This window comes from Anomaloglossus baeobatrachus, chromosome 2 (genome assembly GCF_048569485.1).
Source record: "Anomaloglossus baeobatrachus isolate aAnoBae1 chromosome 2, aAnoBae1.hap1, whole genome shotgun sequence".
Classification (NCBI taxonomy): Eukaryota; Metazoa; Chordata; class Amphibia; order Anura; family Aromobatidae; genus Anomaloglossus; species Anomaloglossus baeobatrachus.
The window spans coordinates 796390005-796411779 of NC_134354.1; the positions used below are offsets into that span (position 1 = coordinate 796390005).

A 21775-nucleotide genomic window follows, 5' to 3' on the forward strand; every position below is an offset into this window, starting at 1 on the left:
CGTACGGAACTGAGTCCTATAAGTATCTGGGGTCACAGCATAATGTTCCACTATGGTTTCTTTAATGGTTCTATAACCGCTGTTCCACCGAGGGTCTACAGCTCTATAAGCTTCAGCAGCTCCACCCTCTAAGAGCCCAACCAGGTGTATGACTCGCTCCCTTTCTGGGACTTCCATTAATCAGCACTGATGCTCGAAGTCCTGGAAGAAATCCTCAATGTCGCCTACAGCCTCATTAAGTGGTTTAAAGTCCTTCCGGGACACTCTGGGGAATTCACTGATGGTGGGTCCTGTGGTTACAGTCTGTCTGGAGCCTCTAGCTGCTTCCACAGCAAGCCTCCTCTCCAGCAATGCTGCCCTCTCTTGAGCTCTGAGAATAGCCCCATCTTATATTCAATGGTGACCTCATCTCCAAGCAGTGCCATCTCCTCCTCATACCACACAATACACTGACTTTGTGGTGGACTCCTTCCAGACTTTAAGGATCTATATTCATGTTTGGTGCTTTATCTTTGTGGTTCCAATAAAGCCCCTTGGATTGTTCCTCGGCCTAGCGTCCCTTACTGCTCTGTCACGTACCCCGTCACAACGGACACATCCTCACTCAGTGTCCTCCACAGCCACCCACACAGACACATCCTCACTCAGTGTCCTCCACAGCCACCCACACAGACACATACTCACTCAGTGTCCTCCACAGCCACCCACACAGACACATACTCACTCAGTGTCCTCTAGAGCCCCCCACACAGACACATACTCACTCAGTGTCCTCTAGAGCCCCCCACACAGACACATACTCACTCAGTGTCCTCCACAGCCACCCACACAGACACATACTCACTCAGTGTCCTCCACAGCCACCCACACAGACACATACTCACTCAGTGTCCTCCACAGCCACCCACACAGACACATACTCACTCAGTGTCCTCCACAGACACCCACACAGACACATACTCACTCAGTGTCCTCCACAGCCACCCACACAGACACATACTCACTCAGTGTCCTCCACAGCCACCCACACAGACACATACTCACTCAGTGTCCTCCACAGCCACCCACACAGACACATACTCACTCAGTGTCCTCTAGAGCCCCCCACACAGACACATACTCACTCAGTGTCCTCCACAGCCACCCACACAGACACATACTCACTCAGTGTCCTCCACAGCCACCCACACAGACACATACTCACTCAGTGTCCTCTAGAGCCCCCCACACAGACACATACTCACTCAGTGTCCTCCACAGCCACCCACACAGACACATACTCACTCAGTGTCCTCCACAGACACCCACACAGACACATACTCACTCAGTGTCCTCCACAGCCACCCACACAGACACATACTCACTCAGTGTCCTCCACAGCCACCCACACAGACACATACTCACTCAGTGTCCTCCACAGCCACCCACACAGACACATACTCACTCAGTGTCCTCTAGAGCCCCCCACACAGACACATACTCACTCAGTGTCCTCCACAGCCACCCACACAGACACATACTCACTCAGTGTCCTCCACAGCCACCCACACAGACACATACTCACTCAGTGTCCTCCACAGCCACCCACACAGACACATACTCACTCAGTGTCCTCCACAGCCCCCCACATAGACGGACACATCCTCACTCAGTGTTCTCTAGAGCCCCCCATACAGACGGACACATCCTCACTTAGTGTCCTCCACAGCCCCCCACACAGACTGACACACTCAGTGTCCTCCACAGCAACCCACACAGACACATACTCACTCAGTGTTCTCCCCAGCCACCCACACAGACACATACTCACTCAGTGTTCTCCACAGCCACCCACACATACTCACTCAGTGTCCTCCACAGCCACCCACACATACTCAATCAGTGTCCTCCACAGCCACCCACACAGACTGACACATCCTCATTCAGTGTCCTCCACAGCCACCCACACAGACACATACTCACTCAGTGTCCTCCACAGCCACCCACACATACTCACTCAGTGTCCTCCACAGCCCCCCACACAGACTGACACATCCTCATTCAGTGTTCTCCACCGCTCCCCACACAGACGGACACATCCTCACTCAGTGTTCTCTAGAGCCCCCCATACAGACGGACACATCCTCACTTAGTGTCCTCCACAGCCTCCCACACAGACTGACACACTCAGTGTCCTCCACAGCCCCCCACACAGACTGACACATCCTCATTCAGTGTCCTCCACAGCTCCCCACACAGACGGACACATCCTCACTCAGTGTCCCCCTGCAGCCCCCCATACAGACACATGCTCACTCAGTGTCTCCTGCAGCCCCCCACACAGACACATCCTCACTCAGTGTCCCCTGCAGCCCCCCACACAGACAGACACACACATACTCATTAAGTGTCCTCTTTAGACTCCTCAAACAGATAGAAACATCCTCACTTAGTGTCCTCAACAGCTCCCCACACAGACGGAAACATCCTCATTTAGTGTCCTCCACAGACCCCACACAGACAGGCACATCCTCACTCAGTGTCCTCAACAACCCCTCCACATGCGGACATATCTTCATACAGTGTTCTCCACAGCCCCGAGACAGGCGGACACATCCGCCCTCAGTGCCTTCATCAGATTTCACAAACAGACGGACACATCCTCACTCAGTGTCCATGACAGCCCCCTACACAGGCGGACATATCCTCACTCAGTTTTCTCCACAGCCTCCCACACAGACGGACACATACTCACTCAATGTCCTCCACAGCCACCCACACAGACACATACTCACTCAGTGTTCTCCACAGCCACCCACACACGCAGACATAGCCTCACTCAGTGTTCTCCACAGACCCCCACACACAGACACATACTCACTCAGTGTTCTCCACAGCCCCCCACACACGCAGACATAGCCTCACTCAGTGTTCTCCACAGACCCCCGCACACGGACACAAGCTCACTCAGTGTTCTCCACAGCCTGCCACACAGATACATGCTCACTCAGTGTTCTCCACAGACCCCCGCACACAGACACAAGCTCACTCAGTGTCCTCCACAGACCCCCACACACGCAGACATAGCCTCACTCAGTGTTCTCCACAGCCCCCTACACACAGTTGGACACACACTACACCCCACCATCCCCTGCCTCTGCTCCGTATTCACAAACCTCGTATCTTCTTCATCCCACACATTTAGCTCCCTGCTCCGCTCCTTCCGACCCCCCTCATCTCTGGAGAATACTTTACAACACATTTCCACATCAAAGATTGACCAAATCAGACAAATCTTTACTAATCAACCACCTCAACCCTCCATAAGAGACCACTGTCCTCCCCACTAACATTCATCCCCACCATCACTGAAGGAAAACCAACTCATCTCCTCTGCACTTGTGCTCCTGATCCCACCCCAGCTCCTCACCAGTCTCACCACCACGCTTACACCGACCCGACCTGAGGTCTTCAACCTGTCATTTTCTTCTGCTTCCTTCTCTTCTACTTTCATGAACACAATCACACCTATCCCGAGAAACCATCCCCCCACCCGACCTCTACATCCAGCTACACCCCATATCACTGCTCCCATTCTCCTCCAGACTCCTCGCACAGCCCGTGCATGCTGAGCGTTCTTCTCAATTCTCATCCAACTCATTCTTTCATAGCTACAATTCGGCTTCAATCCCCAGCGCTCCATCCAACCTGACCAAAATTACTGCCAAAGCTAACAGTGCATCTCCTGCCAGACCTGTCCTCTGCCCTCTACATTACTCTGTGCTCCTCCTCCTAGACCTGTCCTCTGCCTTCTACATTACTCTGTGCATCTCCTCCTAGACCTGTCCTCTGCCCTCTACATTACTCTGTGCTCCTCCTGCCAGACCTGTCCTCTGCCTTCTACATTACTCTGTGCTCCTCCTCCTAGACCTGTCCTCTGCCTTCTACATTACTCTGTGCTCCTCCTGCCAGACCTGTCCTCTGCCTTCTACATTACACTGTGCTCCTCCTGCCAGACCTGTCCTCTGCCTTCTACATTACTCTGTGCTCCTCCTCCTAGACCTGTCCTCTGCCTTCTACATTCCTCTGTGCTCCTCCTCCTAGACCTGTCCTCTGCCCTCTACATTACTCTGTGCTCCTCCTCCTAGACCTGTCCTCTGCCTTCTACATTACTCTGTGCTCCTCCTCCTAGACCTGTCCTCTGCCTTCTACATTACTCTGTGCTCCTCCTCCTAGACCTGTCCTCTGCCTTCTACATTACTCTGTGCTCCTCCTCCTAGACCTGTCCTCTGCCTTCTACATTACTCTGTGCTCCTCCTCCTAGACCTGTCCTCTGCCTTCTACATTACTCTGTCCTCCTCCTCCTAGACCTGTCCTCTGCCTTCTACATTACTCTGTGCTCCTCCTCCTAGACCTGTCCTCTGCCTTCTACATTACTCTGTGCTCCTCCTCCTAGACCTGTCCTCTGCCTTCTACATTACTCTGTCCTCCTCCTCCTAGACCTGTCCTCTGCCTTCTACATTACTCTGTGCTCCTCCTCCTAGACCTGTCCTCTGCCCTCTACATTACTCTGTGCTCCTCCTCCTAGACCTGTCCTCTGCCTTCTACATTACTCTGTGCTCCTCCTCCTAGACCTGTCCTCTGCCTTCTACATTACTCTGTGCTCCTCCTCCTAGACCTGTCCTCTGCCTTCTACATTACTCTGTGCTCCTCCTTCTAGACCTGTCCTCTGCCTTCTACATTACTCTGTGCTCCTCCTCCTAGACCTGTCCTCTGCCTTCTACATTACTCTCTGCTCCTCCTCCTAGACCTGTCCTCTGCCTTCTACATTACTCTGTCCTCCTCCTCCTAGACCTGTCCTCTGCCTTCTACATTACTCTGTGCTCCTCCTCCTAGACCTGTCCTCTGCCTTCTACATTACTCTGTGCTCCTCCTCCTAGACCTGTCCTCTGCCTTCTACATTAGTCGGTGCTCCTCCTCCTAGACCTGTCCTCTGCCTTCTACATTACTCTGTCCTCCTCCTCCTAGACCTATCCTCTGCCCTCTACATTATTCTGTGCTCCTCCTTCTAGACCTGTCCTCTGCCTTCTACATTACTCTGTGCTCCTCCTCCTAGACCTGTCCTCTGCCTTCTACATTACTCTGTCCTCCTCCTCCTAGACCTGTCCTCTGCCTTCTACATTACTCTGTGCATCTCCTCCTCCTAGACCTGTCCTCTGCCCTCTACATTATTCTGTGCTCCTCCTTCTAGACCTGTCCTCTGCCTTCTACATTACTCTGTGCATCTCCTCCTCCTAGACCCGTCCTCTGCCCTCTACATTATTCTGTGCTCCTCCTTCTAGACCTGTCCTCTGCCTTCTACATTACTCTGTGCTCCTCCTCCTAGACCTGTCCTCTGCCTTCTACATTACTCTGTGCATCTCCTCCTAGACCCGTCCTCTGCCTTCTACATTACTCTGTGCTCCTCCTCCTAGACCTGTCCTCTGCCTTCTACATTACTCTGTGCTCCTCCTCCTAGACCTGTCCTCTGCCTTCTACATCACTCTGTGCTCCTCCTCCTAGACCTGTCCTCTGCCTTCTACATTACTCTGTGCTCCTCCTTCTAGACCTGTCCTCTGCCTTCTACATTACTCTGTGCTCCTCCTCCTAGACCTGTCCTCTGTCTTCTACATTACTCTGTGCTCCTCTTTCTAGACCTGTCCTCTGCCTTCTACATTACTTTGTGCTCCTCCTCCTAGACCTGTCCTCTGTCTTCTACATTACTCTGTGCTCCTCCTCCTAGACCTGTCCCCTGCCTTCTACATTACTCTGTGCTCCTCCTCCTAGACCTGTCCTCTGCCTTCTACATTACTCTGTGCTCCTCCTCCTAGACCTGTCCTCTGCCTTCTACATTACTCTGTGCTCCTCCTCCTAGACCTGTCCTCTGCCCTCTACATTACTCTGTGCTCCTCCTCCTAGACCTGTCCTCTGCCTTCTACATTACTCTGTGCTCCTCCTCCTAGACCTGTCCTCTGCCTTCTACATTACTCTGTGCTCCTCCTCCTAGACCTGTCCTCTGCCTTCTACATTACTCTGTGCTCCTCCTCCTAGACCTGTCCCCTGCCTTCTACATTACTCTGTGCTCCTCCTCCTAGACCTGTCCTCTGCCTTCTACATTACTCTGTGCTCCTCCTCCTAGACCTGTCCTCTGCCTTCTACATTACTCTGTGCTCCTCCTCCTAGACCTGTCCTCTGCCTTCTACATTACTCTGTGCTCCTCCTCCTAGACCTGTCCTCTGCCTTCTACATTACTCTGTGCTCCTCCTCCTAGACCTGTCCTCTGCCTTCTACATTACTCTGTGCTCCTCCTCCTAGACCTGTCCTCTGCCTTCTACATTACTCTGTCCTCCTCCTCCTAGACCTGTCCTCTGCCTTCTACATTACTCTGTGCTCCTCCTCCTAGACCTGTCCTCTGCCTTCTACATTACTCTGTGCTCCTCCTCCTAGACCTGTCCTCTGCCTTCTACATTACTCTGTGCTCCTCCTTCTAGACCTGTCCTCTGCCTTCTACATTACTCTGTGCTCCTCCTCCTAGACCTGTCCTCTGCCTTCTACATTACTCTCTGCTCCTCCTCCTAGAACTGTCCTCTGCCTTCTACATTACTCTGTCCTCCTCCTCCTAGACCTGTCCTCTGCCTTCTACATTACTCTGTGCTCCTCCTCCTAGACCTGTCCTCTGCCTTCTACATTACTCTGTGCTCCTCCTGCTAGACCTGTCCTCTGCCTTCTACATTAGTCGGTGCTCCTCCTCCTAGACCTGTCCTCTGCCTTCTACATTACTCTGTCCTCCTCCTCCTAGACCTATCCTCTGCCCTCTACATTATTCTGTGCTCCTCCTTCTAGACCTGTCCTCTGCCTTCTACATTACTCTGTGCTCCTCCTCCTAGACCTGTCCTCTGCCTTCTACATTACTCTGTCCTCCTCCTCCTAGACCTGTCCTCTGCCTTCTACATTACTCTGTGCATCTCCTCCTCCTAGACCTGTCCTCTGCCCTCTACATTATTCTGTGCTCCTCCTCCTAGACCTGTCCTCTGCCTTCTACATTACTCTGTGCTCCTCCTCCTAGACCTGTCATCTGCCTTCTACATTACTCTGTGCATCTCCTCCTCCTAGACCTGTCCTCTGCCCTCTACATTATTCTGTGCTCCTCCTTCTAGACCTGTCCTCTGCCTTCTACATTACTCTGTGCATCTCCTCCTCCTAGACCCGTCCTCTGCCCTCTACATTATTCTGTGCTCCTCCTTCTAGACCTGTCCTCTGCCTTCTACATTACTCTGTGCTCCTCCTCCTAGACCTGTCCTCTGCCTTCTACATTACTCTGTGCATCTCCTCCTAGACCCGTCCTCTGCCTTCTACATTACTCTGTGCTCCTCCTCCTAGACCTGTCCTCTGCCTTCTACATTACTCTGTGCTCCTCCTCCTAGACCTGTCCTCTGCCTTCTACATCACTCTGTGCTCCTCCTCCTAGACCTGTCCTCTGCCTTCTACATTACTCTGTGCTCCTCCTTCTAGACCTGTCCTCTGCCTTCTACATTACTCTGTGCTCCTCCTCCTAGACCTGTCCTCTGTCTTCTACATTACTCTGTGCTCCTCTTTCTAGACCTGTCCTCTGCCTTCTACATTACTTTGTGCTCCTCCTCCTAGACCTGTCCTCTGTCTTCTACATTACTCTGTGCTCCTCCTCCTAGACCTGTCCCCTGCCTTCTACATTACTCTGTGCTCCTCCTCCTAGACCTGTCCTCTGCCTTCTACATTACTCTGTGCTCCTCCTCCTAGACCTGTCCTCTGCCTTCTACATTACTCTGTGCTCCTCCTCCTAGACCTGTCCTCTGCCCTCTACATTACTCTGTGCTCCTCCTCCTAGACCTGTCCTCTGCCTTCTACATTACTCTGTGCTCCTCCTCCTAGACCTGTCCTCTGCCTTCTACATTACTCTGTGCTCCTCCTCCTAGACCTGTCCTCTGCCTTCTACATTACTCTGTGCTCCTCCTCCTAGACCTGTCCCCTGCCTTCTACATTACTCTGTGCTCCTCCTCCTAGACCTGTCCTCTGCCTTCTACATTACTCTGTGCTCCTCCTCCTAGACCTGTCCTCTGCCTTCTACATTACTCTGTGCTCCTCCTCCTAGACCTGTCCTCTGCCTTCTACATTACTCTGTGCTCCTCCTCCTAGACCTGTCCTCTGCCTTCTACATTACTCTGTGCTCCTCCTCCTAGACCTGTCCTCTGCCTTCTACATTACTCTGTGCTCCTCCTCCTAGACCTGTCCTCTGCCTTCTACATTACTCTGTCCTCCTCCTCCTAGACCTGTCCTCTGCCTTCTACATTACTCTGTGCTCCTCCTCCTAGACCTGTCCTCTGCCCTCTACATTACTCTGTGCTCCTCCTCCTAGACCTGTCCTCTGCCTTCTACATTACTCTCTGCTCCTCCTCCTAGACCTGTCCTCTGCCTTCTACATTACTCTGTCCTCCTCCTCCTAGACCTGTCCTCTGCCTTCTACATTACTCTGTGCTCCTCCTCCTCCTAGACCTGTCCTCTGCCTTCTACATTACTCTGTGCTCCTCCTCCTAGACCTGTCCTCTGCCTTCTACATTACTCTCTGCTCCTCCTCCTAGACCTGTCCTCTGCCTTCTACATTACTCTGTCCTCCTCCTCCTAGACCTGTCCTCTGCCTTCTACATTACTCTGTGCTCCTCCTCCTAGACCTGTCCTCTGCCTTCTACATTACTCTGTGCTCCTCCTCCTAGACCTGTCCTCTGCCTTCTACATTACTCTGTGCTCCTCCTCCTAGACCTGTCCTCTGCCTTCTACATTACTCTGTGCTCCTTCTAGACCTGTCCTTTGCCTTCTACATTACTCTGTGCTCCTCCTCCTAGACCTGTCCTCTGCCTTCTACATTACTCTGTGCTCCTCCTCCTAGACCTGTCCTCTGCCTTCTACATTACTCTGTGCTGCTCCTCCTAGACCTGTCCTCTGCCTTCTACATTACTCTGTGCTCCTCCTCCTAGACCTGTCCTCTGCCTTCTACATTAGTCTGTGCTCCTCCTCCTAGACCTGTCCTCTGCCTTCTACATTACTCTGTCCTCCTCCTCCTAGACCTATCCTCTGCCCTCTACATTATTCTGTGCTCCTCCTTCTAGACCTGTCCTCTGCCTTCTACATTACTCTGTGCTCCTCCTCCTAGACCTGTCCTCTGCCTTCTACATTACTCTGTCCTCCTCCTCCTAGACCTGTCCTCTGCCTTCTACATTACTCTGTGCATCTCCTCCTCCTAGACCTGTCCTCTGCCCTCTACATTATTCTGTGCTCCTCCTTCTAGACCTGTCCTCTGCCTTCTACATTACTCTGTGCATCTCCTCCTCCTAGACCCGTCCTCTGCCCTCTACATTATTCTGTGCTCCTCCTTCTAGACCTGTCCTCTGCCTTCTACATTACTCTGTGCTACTCCTCCTAGACCTGTCCTCTGCCTTCTACATTACTCTGTGCATCTCCTCCTAGACCCGTCCTCTGCCTTCTACATTACTCTGTGCTCCTCCTCCTAGACCTGTCCTCTGCCTTCTACATTACTCTGTGCTCCTCCTCCTAGACCTGTCCTCTGCCTTCTACATCACTCTGTGCTCCTCCTCCTAGACCTATCCTCTGCCTTCTACATTACTCTGTGCTCCTCCTTCTAGACCTGTCCTCTGCCTTCTACATTACTCTGTGCTCCTGCTCCTAGACCTGTCCTCTGTCTTCTACATTACTCTGTGCTCCTCCTTCTAGACCTGTCCTCTGCCTTCTACATTACTTTGTGCTCCTCCTCCTAGACCTGTCCTCTGTCTTCTACATTACTCTGTGCTCCTCCTCCTAGACCTGTCCTCTGCCTTCTACATTACTCTGTGCTCCTCCTCCTAGACCTGTCCTCTGCCTTCTACATCACTCTGTGCTCCTCCTTCTAGACCTGTCCTCTGCCTTCTACATTACTCTGTGCTCCTCCTCCTAGACCTGTCCTCTGCCTTCTACATTACTCTGTGCTCCTCCTCCTAGACCTGTCCTCTGCCTTCTACATTACTCTGTGCTCCTCCTCCTAGACCTGTCCTCTGCCTTCTACATTACTCTGTGCTCCTCCTCCTAGACCTGTCCTCTGCCTTCTACATTACTCTGTGCTCCTTCTAGACCTGTCCTTTGCCTTCTACATTACTCTGTGCTCCTCCTCCTAGACCTGTCCTCTGCCTTCTACATTACTCTGTGCTCCTCCTCCTAGACCTGTCCTCTGCCTTCTACATTACTCTGTGCTGCTCCTCCTAGACCTGTCCTCTGCCTTCTACATTACTCTGTGCTCCTCCTCCTAGACCTGTCCTCTGCCTTCTACATTACTCTGTGCTCCTCCTCCTAGTCCTGTCCTCTGCCTTCTACATTAGTCTGTGCTCCTCCTCCTAGACCTGTCCTCTGCCTTCTACATTACTCTGTCCTCCTCCTCCTAGACCTATCCTCTGCCCTCTACATTATTCTGTGCTCCTCCTTCTAGACCTGTCCTCTGCCTTCTACATTACTCTGTGCTCCTCCTCCTAGACCTGTCCTCTGCCTTCTACATTACTCTGTCCTCCTCCTCCTAGACCTGTCCTCTGCCTTCTACATTACTCTGTGCATCTCCTCCTCCTAGACCTGTCCTCTGCCCTCTACATTATTCTGTGCTCCTCCTTCTAGACCTGTCCTCTGCCTTCTACATTACTCTGTGCTCCTCCTCCTAGACCCGTCCTTTGCCCTCTACATTATTCTGTGCTCCTCCTCCTAGACCTGTCCTCTGCCTTCTACATTACTCTGTGCATCTCCTCCTAGACCCGTCCTCTGCCTTCTACATTACTCTGTGCTCCTCCTCCTAGACCTGTCCTCTGCCTTCTACATTACTCTGTGCTCCTCCTCCTAGACCTGTCCTCTGCCTTCTACATCACTCTGTGCTCCTCCTCCTAGACCTATCCTCTGCCTTCTACATTACTCTGTGCTCCTCCTTCTAGACCTGTCCTCTGCCTTCTACATTACTCTGTGCTCCTGCTCCTAGACCTGTCCTCTGTCTTCTACATTACTCTGTGCTCCTCCTTCTAGACCTGTCCTCTGCCTTCTACATTACTTTGTGCTCCTCCTCCTAGACCTGTCCTCTGTCTTCTACATTACTCTGTGCTCCTCCTCCTAGACCTGTCCCCTGCCTTCTACATTACTCTATGCTCCTCCTCCTAGACCTGTCCTCTGCCTTCTACATTACTCTGTGCTCCTCCTCCTAGACCTGTCCTCTGCCTTCTACATTACTCTGTGCTCCTCCTCCTAGACCTGTCCTCTGCCTTCTACATCACTCTGTGCTCCTCCTTCTAGACCTGTCCTCTGCCTTCTACATTACTCTGTGCTCCTCCTCCTAGATCTGTCCTCTGCCTTCTACATTACTCTGTGCTCCTCCTTCTAGACCTGTCCTCTGCCTTCTACATTACTCTGTGCTCCTCCTCCTAGACCTGTCCTCTGCCTTCTACATTACTCTATGCTCCTCCTCCTAGACCTGTCCTCTGCCTTCTACATTACTCTGTGCTCCTCCTTCTAGACCTGTCCTCTGCCTTCTACATTATCCTGTGCTCCTCCTCCTAGACCTGTCCTCTGCCTTCTACATTACTCTGTGCTCCTCCTTCTAGACCTGTCCTCTGCCTTCTACATTACTCTGTGCTCCTCCTCCTGGACCTGTCCTCTGCCTTCTACATTACTCTGTGCTCCTCCTTCTAGACCTGTCCTCTGCCTTCTACATTACTCTGTGCTCCTCCTCCTAGACCTGTCCTCTGCCTTCTACATTACTCTGTGCTCCTCCTTCTAGACCTGTCCTCTCCCTTCTACATTACTCTGTCCTCCTCCTCCTCCTAGACCTGTCCTCTGCCTTCTACATTATTCTGTGCTCCTCCTCCTAGACCTGTCCTCTGCCTTCTACATTACTCTATGCTCCTCCTCCTAGACCTGTCCTCTGCCTTCTACATTACTCTGTGCTCCTCCTCCTAGACCTGTCCTCTGCCTTCTACATTACTCTGTGCTCCTCCTCCTAGACCTGTCCTCTGCCTTCTACATTACTCTGTGCTCCTCCTTCTAGACCTGTCCTCTGCCTTCTACATTACTCTGTGCTCCTCCTCCTGGACCTGTCCTCTGCCTTCTACATTACTCTGTGCTCCTCCTTCTAGACCTGTCCTCTGCCTTCTACATTATTCTGTGCTCCTCCTCCTAGACCTGTCCTCTGCCTTCTACATTACTCTGTGCTCCTCCTTCTAGACCTGTCCTCTCCCTTCTACATTACTCTGTCCTCCTCCTCCTCCTAGACCTGTCCTCTGCCTTCTACATTACTCTGTGCTCCTCCTTCTAGACCTGTCCTCTGCCTTCTACATTACTCTGTGATCCTCCTCCTTCTAGACCTGTCCTCTGCCTTCTACATTACTCTGTGCTCCTCCTCCTAGACCTGTCCTCTGCCTTCTACATTACTCTGTGCTCCTCCTCCTAGACCTGTCCTCTGCCTTCTACATTACTCTGTGCTCCTCCTTCTAGACCTGTCCTCTGCCTTCTACATTACTCTGTGCTCCTCCTTCTAGACCTGTCCTCTGCCTTCTACATTACTCTGTGCTCCTCCTCCTAGACCTGTCCTCTGCCTTCTACATTACTCTGTGCTCCTCCTTCTAGACCTGTCCTCTCCCTTCTACATTACTCTGTCCTCCTCCTCCTCCTAGACCTGTCCTCTGCCTTCTACATTACTCTGTGCTCCTCCTTCTAGACCTGTCCTCTGCCTTCTACATTACTCTGTGATCCTCCTCCTTCTAGACCTGTCCTCTGCCTTCTACATTACTCTGTGCTCCTCCTCCTAGACCTGTCCTCTGCCTTCTACATTACTCTGTGCTCTTCCTCCTAGACCTGTCCTCTGCCTTCTACATTACTCTGTGCTCCTCCTTCTAGACCTGTCCTCTGCCTTCTACATTACTATGTGCGCCTCCTTCTAGACCTGTCCTCTGCCTTCTACATTACTCTGTACTCCTCCTCCTAGACCTGTCCTCTGCCTTCTACATCACTCTGTGCTCCTCCTTCTACATTACTCTGTGCTCCTCCTCCTAGACCTGTCCTCTGCCTTCTACATTACTCTGTGCTCTTCCTCCTAGACCTGTCCTCTGCCTTCTACATTACTCTGTGCTCCTCCTTCTAGACCTGTCCTCTACCTTCTACATTACTCTGTGATCCTCCTCCTTCTAGACCTGTCCTCTGCCTTCTACATTACTCTGTGCTCCTCCTCCTAGACCTGTCCTCTGCCTTCTACATTACTCTGTGCTCTTCCTCCTAGACCTGTCCTCTGCCTTCTACATTACTCTGTGCTCCTCCTTCTAGACCTGTCCTCTGCCTTCTACATTACTATGTGCTCCTCCTTCTAGACCTGTCCTCTGCCTTCTACATTACTCTGTACTCCTCCTCCTAGACCTGTCCTCTGCCTTCTACATTACTCTGTGCTCCTCCTCCTAGACCTGTCCTCTGCCTTCTACATTACTCTGTGCTCCTCCTTCTAGACCTGTCCTCTGCCTTCTACATTACTATGTGCTCCTCCTTCTAGACCTGTCCTCTGCCTTCTACATTACTCTGTACTCCTCCTTCTAGACCTGTCCTCTGCCTTCTACATTACTCTGTACTCCTCCTCCTAGACCTGTCCTCTGCCTTCTACATCACTCTGTGCTCCTCCTTCTACATTACTCTGTACTCCTCCTCCTAGACCTGTCCTCTGCCTTCTACATCACTCTGTGCGCCTCCTTCTACATTACTCTGTGCTCCTCCTCCTACACCTGTCCTCTGGGATCTAGTCTCTCTATGCTCCTCCCTTTTGCAGATGCTGCCTGACATTGAGCTGCTGCTCGGTTCCTTGTACCCAGAATCCCCCGCGCTCTCTCCTGACATTGAGTGCTGCTGCTGACCTACCAAGCTGTCCATGATTTGTGTCCTCCAGATTTCTCAGAATTAATCTCCCAATATCTACCGTCACGTCATCTCTGGTCTTTCCCAGACCTTCTTTTGTCCTTACCCAATCGCCTGCAGGACATCTCCTCAGTATCCTCCGTCCTCTGCAATTCTGTGCCCCAAAATGTCCGATTAACAACCACATTAAGAACTATCAGGTGGAACTTGAAAACCCATCTCTACAAGAAAGCTACAGCCTGCAATGACCCCGCTGCCATCTCACCACCACCAGAGCGGCCACCTTACCACCACCACCAACACTACTGGAGCTGCCCCCTCACCACCACCGGAGCTGCCCCCTCACCACCACCGGAGCTGCCCCCTCACCACCACCACCACCGGATCTGCCCCCTCACCACCACCGGAGCTGCCCCCTCACCACCACCGGAGCTGTCCCCTCACCACCACCGGAGCTGCCACCTCACCACCGCCGGAGCGGCCACCTCACCACCACTGGATCTGCTCCCTCACCACTACCGGATCTGCCCCCTCACCACCACTGGATCTGCCCCCTCACCACTATCGGATCTTCCCCCTCACCATCACCGGAGCTGCCCCCTCACCACCCCCGGAACTGCCCCCTCTCCACTCCCGGAGCTGCCCCCTCTCCACCACTGGAGCTGCCCCCTCACCGCCACCACCACTGGAGCTGCCCCCTCACCACCACCAGAGCAGCCACCTCACCACCACCGGAGCTGCCCCCTCACCACCACCAGAACTGATACATCACCACCGCCGGAGATGCCCCCTCACCACCAGCAGAATTGATACCTCACCACCGCCGGAGCTGCCCCCTCACCACCGCCGGAGCTGCCTCCTCACCACCAACACCACTGGAGCTGCCCCCTCACCACCGCGGGAGCTGCCCCCTCACCACCACCGGAGCTGCCCTCTCACCACCAACGGAGCTGCCCCCTCACCACCACCGAAGCTGCCCCCTCACCACCACCGAAGCTGCCCCCTCACTACAAACAAAGCTGCCCCCTCACTACAACCAAAGCTGCCCCCTCACTACCACCAGAGCTGCCCCTTCACCACCCCACCGGAGCTGCCCCCTCATCACCACCAGAGTTGCCACCTCACCGCCGTCGGAGTGGCCACCTCACCACCACTGGAGCTGCCCCCTCACCACCACCGGATCTGCCCCCTCACCACCACCACCACCACTGAAGCTGCCCCCTCACCACCACCACCACTGGAGCTGCCCCCTCACCACTGCGGGAGCTGCCCTCTCACCACCGCGGGAGCTGCCCCCTCACCACCACCGGAGCAGCCACCTCACCACCACCGGAGCAGCCACCTCACCACCACCAGAGCAGCCACCTCACCACCACCGGAGCTGCCCTCTCACCACCAACGGAGCTGCCCCCTCACCACCACCGGATCTGCCCCCTCACCACCACCACCACTGAAGCTGCCCCCTCACCACCACTGGAGCTGCCCCCTCACCACCACCACCCCTGGAGCTGCCCCCTCACCACCGCCAGAGCAGCCATCTCACCACCACCGGAGCTGCCCCCTCACCACCACCAGAACTGATACCTCACCACCGCCAGAGATGCCCCCTCACCACCACCAGAACTGATACCTCACCACCGCCGGAGCTGCCCCTTCACCACCGCCGGAGCTGCCCCCTCACCACCACCAGAACTGATACCTCACCACCGCCAGAGATGCCCCCTCACCACCACCAGAACTGATACTGTTGTGAATGTTAGTTATGTCTTGGCTGCTGGGAGGCTCCCTCTGGTGGCCAGGAAGGGTTTGGACAGAGACCAGGTGGGTTGTGCAGTGGGTGTTTCCTTTCCTAACTCTCTGCTTATTTAAGTCCTGGTCTGATTGCAGGCTGTTGCCGGATGTCAGTTGTTCTTTGTATCTCCAGCCTGCTTAATCCTGCTCTACACCACATCTTCCCCAGATAAGGTCTTGCTCTTTATTTATTGTATGGTTCTTTTGCTTATCTGGGTTTGTCATTTGTTGTGGTTATTTTCAGTTTATTTGCTTGCAGGGATTTTCCCCCTCATTGGATTGTTGGGGAACTCCCTGCAGTTCTGTGTGGAGTATAGCTCCTTTGGGTCCATGTGTTTGTGGCTTGTTGAATTTGTTATAATTCTTGTTTTCTGTTCATTGGTATGACAAGGGCACCTGGTATAGCACGGAGTTCAGATCGAGCGATCTGAGGGCCTTTTTGTACTATCAGGAAGTTGGTATTTTGCAGGGTTTTTCTCTGGCCACCATCAGTCCCTTTCCTGTCTTTTCCTATTTTAGTCAGCGGGGGCCTCACCTTTTGCTAATCCTGTCATCTACCTGTGTATATTGTTTTTCCTATATCACCGCAGTCTTTGAATGTGGGGGGCTTGCTATTCTTGTCTATTTTCTGAGGCAGAGAGTTATTCGTCTTTCCTTCCTTTAGGATAGTTAGTTCTCCGGCTGGGTTCGCGGTGCACAGGATGTTAGTTCACCCCTCGGCTACTTCTAGTTGTGTTGGTTAGTAAGGGGATGGCGGCCAGATTAATTGCCAAGCCTCTTGTCACCTTTTTGCCAATGATTTGTGGTGGTCTTCCATGGTTCCGGATCATAACATGATACCTCACCACCGTCGGAGCTGCCCCCTCACCAGCAGGGCCCTCTTCCCTCTGCAATCTCTACCTGTATTTGTATGTAGCGCCTTCTCATGTACAGAACCAGGAATAAATCATGCTCCAAAAAGAAAATAAATAAATTATCGTGAACGCATGCTGCTGATAACCTACAGCCATAGCGCCATCGTGTGGAGGTGATTGGTATCGCACCACTATGACCAGTATGACACCATAGAGAGACAAAACACGTGACAGTGTGATGGTTTTGTGTCACAGACCTGCAGCATCGACGCACGGATCCTCCATCTTCACCACAATCTCCGGGGGCGGAGATGTAAGTCCTGTGTGCAGAAGAAGAGGTAAGAGTGACATCACTGCACCCCACCCCCACACACTGTGACATCACTGACCCCACCCCCACACAGTATGACATCACTGCACCCCACCCCCACACAGTGTGACATCACTGCACCCCACCCCCACAGTGTGACATCACTGCACCCCACCCCCACACAGTGTGACATCACTGACCCCACCCCCACACAGTATGACATCACTGCACCCCACCCCCACACAGTGTGACATCACTGCACCCCACCCCCACAGTGTGACATCACTGCACCCCACCCCCACACAGTGTGACATCACTGACCCCACCCCCACACCGTGTGACATCACTGCACCCCACCCCCACACAGTGTGACATCACTGCACCCCACCCCCACAGTGTGACATCACTGCACCCCACCCCCACACCGTGTGACATCACTGACCTCACCCCCACAGTGTGACATCACTGCACCCCACCCCCACACAGTGTGACATCACTGCACCCCACCCCCACAGTGTGACATCACTGCACCCCACAGTGTGCCATCACTGCACCCCACAGTGTGCCATCACCGCACCCCACCCCTACAGTGTGACATCACTGCAACCCACCCCCACACAGTGTGGCATCACTGCACCCCACACAGCGTGACATCACTGCACCCCACCCCCACAGTGTGCCATCACTGCACCCCACCCCCACACAGTGTGACATCACTGCAACCCACCCCCACACAGTGTGCCATCACTGCACCCCACCCCCACAGTGTGATATCTCTGCACCTCACCCCCACAGTGTGACATCACTGCACCCCACACAGCGTGACATCACTGCACCCCACCCCCACAGTGTGCCATCACTGCACCCCACCCCCACACAGTGTGACATCACTGCAACCCACCCCCACACAGTGTGCCATCACTGCACCCCACCCCCACAGTGTGCCATCACTGCACCCCACCCCCACAGTGTGATATCTCTGCACCTCACCCCCACAGTGTGACATCTCTGCACCCCACCCCCACACAGTGTGCCATCAGTGCACCCCACCCCCAGTGTGACATCACTGCACCCCACCCCCACACAGTGTGACATCACTGCACCCCACCCCCACAGTGTGCCATCACTGCACCCCACCCCCACAGTGTGCCATCACTGCACCCCACCCCCACAGTGTGACATCACTGCACCCCACCCCCACAGTGTGACATCACTGCACCCCACCCCCACAGTGTGACATCACTGCACCCCACCCCAGTGTGACATCACTGCACCCCACCCCCACAGTGTGCCATCACTGCACCCGACCCCCACACAGTGTGACATCACTGCACCCCACACAGCGTGACATCACTGCACCCCACCCCCACAGTGTGACATCACTGCACCCCCACAGTGTGCCATCACTGCACCCCACCCCCAGAGTGTGCCATCACTGCACCCCACACAGTGTGACATCACTGCACCCCACCCCCAGTGTGATATCACTGCACCCCACTCCCACACAGTGTGACATCACCGCACCCCACCCCCACAGTGTGACATCACTGCACCCCACCCCCACAGTGTGACATCACTGCACCCCACCCCCACAGTGTGACATCACTGCACCCCACCCCCACACAGCGTGACATCACTGCACCCCCACAGTGTGCCATCACTGCACCCCACCCCCACAGTGTGACATCACTGCACCCCCACAGTGTGCCATCACTGCACCCCACAGTGTGACATCACTGCACCCCACCCACACAGTGTGACATCACTGCACCCCACCCCCACAGTGTGGCATCAATGCACACCACCCCCACAGTGTGACATCACTGCACCCCACCCCACAGTGTGACATCACTGTACCCCACCCCCACAGTGTGACATCACTGCACCCCCCAGTGTGCCATAACTGCACCCCACCCCCACAGTGTGACATCACTGCACCCCACCCCACAGTGTGACATCACTGCACCCCCCCCAGTGTGACATCACTGCACCCCACCCCCACAGTGTGACATCACTGCACCACACCCCCACAGTGTGACATCACTGCACCCCCCAGTGTGCCATAACTGCACCCCACCCCCACAGTGTGCCATAACTGCACCCCACCCCCACAGTGTGACATCACTGCACCCCACCCCCACAGTGTGACATCACTGCACCCCACCCCCACAGTGTGACATCACTGCACCCCACCCCCACAGTGTGGCATCACTGCACCCCACCCCCACAGTGTGACATCACTGCACCTCACCCCCACAGTGTGACATCACTGCACCCCACCCCCACAGTGTGACATCACTGCACCCCACCCCCACACAGTGTGACATCACTGCACCCCACCCCCACAGTGTGGCATCACTGCACCCCACCCCCCACAGTGTGACATCACTGCACCTCACCCCCACAGTGTGGCATCACTGCACCCCACCCCCACAGTGTGGCATCACTGCACCCCACCCGCACAGTGTGGCATCACTGCACCCCACCCGCACAGTGTGGCATCACTGCACCCAACCCCCACAGTGTGACATCACTGCACCCCACCCCCACAGTGTGGCATCACTGCACCCCACCCCCACAGTGTGACATCACTGCACCCCCCCCCAGTGTGACATCACTGCACCCCACCCCCACAGTGTGACATCACTGCACCACACCCCCACAGTGTGACATCACTGCACCCCCCAGTGTGCCATAACTGCACCCCACCCCCACAGTGTGCCATAACTGCACCCCACCCCCACAGTGTGACATCACTGCACCCCACCCCCACAGTGTGACATCACTGCACCCCACCCCCACAGTGTGACATCACTGCACCACACCCCCACAGTGTGACATCACTGCACCACACCCCCACAGTGTGACATTACTGCACCCCCCAGTGTGCCATAACTGCACCCCACCCCCACAGTGTGACATCACTGCACCCCACCCCCACAGTGTGACATCACTGCACCCCACAGTGTGGCATCACTGCACCCCACCCCCACAGTGTGACATCACTGCACCCCACCCCCACAGTGTGACATCACTGCACCCCACAGTGTGACATCACTGCACCCCACAGTGTGACATCACTGCACCCCACCCCCACACAGTGTGACATCACTGCACCCCACCCCCACAGTGTGGCATCACTGCACCCCACCCCCACAGTGTGACATCACTGCACCTCACCCCCACACAGTGTGACATCACTGCACCCCACCCCCACAGTGTGGCATCACTGCACCCCACCCCCACAGTGTGACATCACTGCACCCCACCCCCGCACAGTGTGGCATCACTGCACCCCACCCCCGCACAGTGTGGCATCACTGCACCCCACCCCCGCACAGTGTGGCATCACTGCACCCCACCCCCGCACAGTGTGGCATCACTGCACCGCACCCCACCCCCGCACAGTGTGGCATCACTGCACCCCACCCCCGCACAGTGTGGCATCACTGCACCCCACCCCCACACAGTGTGGCATCACTGCACCCCACCCCCGCACAGTGTGGCATCACTGCACCCCACCCCCGCACAGTGTGGCATCACTACTCCCGCTAGTTTCTTACCCACAGACGTCAGGTTGTGGTAATTGTCGGTCATCACTTCTCTGTATAAATTCTTCTGCTGAGAGCGGAGACAGCGCCACTCCTCCTCCGAGAACCGCACCGCAACGTCATCGAAGGTCACCGCACCCTGAGCCACACAAGGTCAGCAGATCAGACATGGGGTCCCGATCACTATCCGGGGGGCTCTGTCACTATCTGGGGGTTTCCATCACTCTCCGGGGGCCTCTATCACTATATAGGGGCCTCTATCACTCTTTGGGGGGCCTCTATCAATCTATGAGGTCTCGATCACTATATGTGGGTCTCTGTCACTCTCGGGGGGATCTCTGTTATTATTCGGGGGGGTCTCTAATCACTCTCCGGGGGCATCTCTCACTACTCGGGAGTCTCTCTCACTGTCCGGGGGTCTCTGTTCCTCTCCTGGGGGTCTCTGTCACTCTCTGGGGGTCTCTGTCACTCTTCCGGGGTCTCTGTCACTATATGGGGGTCTCTGTCCCTCTCCGGGGGTCTCTGTCCCTATATGGGGGTCTCTGTCCCTCTCCGGGGGGTCTCTGTCACTATATGGGGGTCTCTGTCCCTCTCTGGAGGTCTCTGGCCCTATATGGTGGTCTCTGGCCCTATATGGGGGGTCTCTGTCACTCTCCGGGGGGTCTCTGTCCCTCTCCGGGGGGTCTCTGTCCTTATATGGGGGGTCTCTGTCACTATATGGGGTCTCTGTCCCTCTCTGGGGGTCTCTGTCCCTCTCCGGGGGGTTTCTGTCACTATATGGGGGTCTCTGTCCCTATATGGGGGTCTCTGTCCCTATATGGGGGGTCTGTCACTATATGGGGGTCTCTGTCCCTCTCCGGGGGTCTCTGTCACTATATGCGGGTCTCTGTCCCTCTCCGGAGGTCTCTGTCACTATATGGGGGTCTCTGTCACTATATGGGGGGTCTCTGTCACTATATGGGGGGTCTCTGACCCTCTCCGGGGGTCTGTGTCACTATATGGGGGGTCTCTGTCACTATATGGGGGTCTCTGTCCCTCTCCGGGGGTCTCTGTCACTATATGGGGGTCTCTGTCACTCTCCGGGGGTCTCTGTCACTATATGGGGGTCTCTGTCACTATATGGGGGTCTCTGTCCCTCTCCAGGAGTCTCTGTCACTATATGGGGGTCTCTGTCACTATATGGGGGTCTCTGTCCCTCTCCGGGGGTCTCTGTTACTATATGAGTGTCTCTGTCACTATATGGGGGTCTCTGTCACTATATGGGGGTCTCTGTCCCTCTCCGGGAGTCTCTGTCACTATATGGGGGT

The 21775-nt window shown here is 54.6% G+C and overlaps 1 protein-coding gene across 1 annotated transcript in view; it reads right to left on the reverse strand.

Moving 5' to 3' along the window:
- LOC142290782 (uncharacterized) overlaps window positions 1-21775 on the reverse strand; it is a 91374-nt gene that overhangs the window by 66971 nt on the left and 2628 nt on the right. Inside the window, exons 2-3 of the mRNA XM_075334783.1 lie at window positions 20481-20607; window positions 16865-16927 (exon numbers count right to left, since the gene is read on the reverse strand). Of these exons, the coding sequence (XP_075190898.1) occupies window positions 16865-16927; window positions 20481-20607 (190 nt within the window). The remainder of the gene's footprint in view (window positions 1-16864; window positions 16928-20480; window positions 20608-21775) is intronic.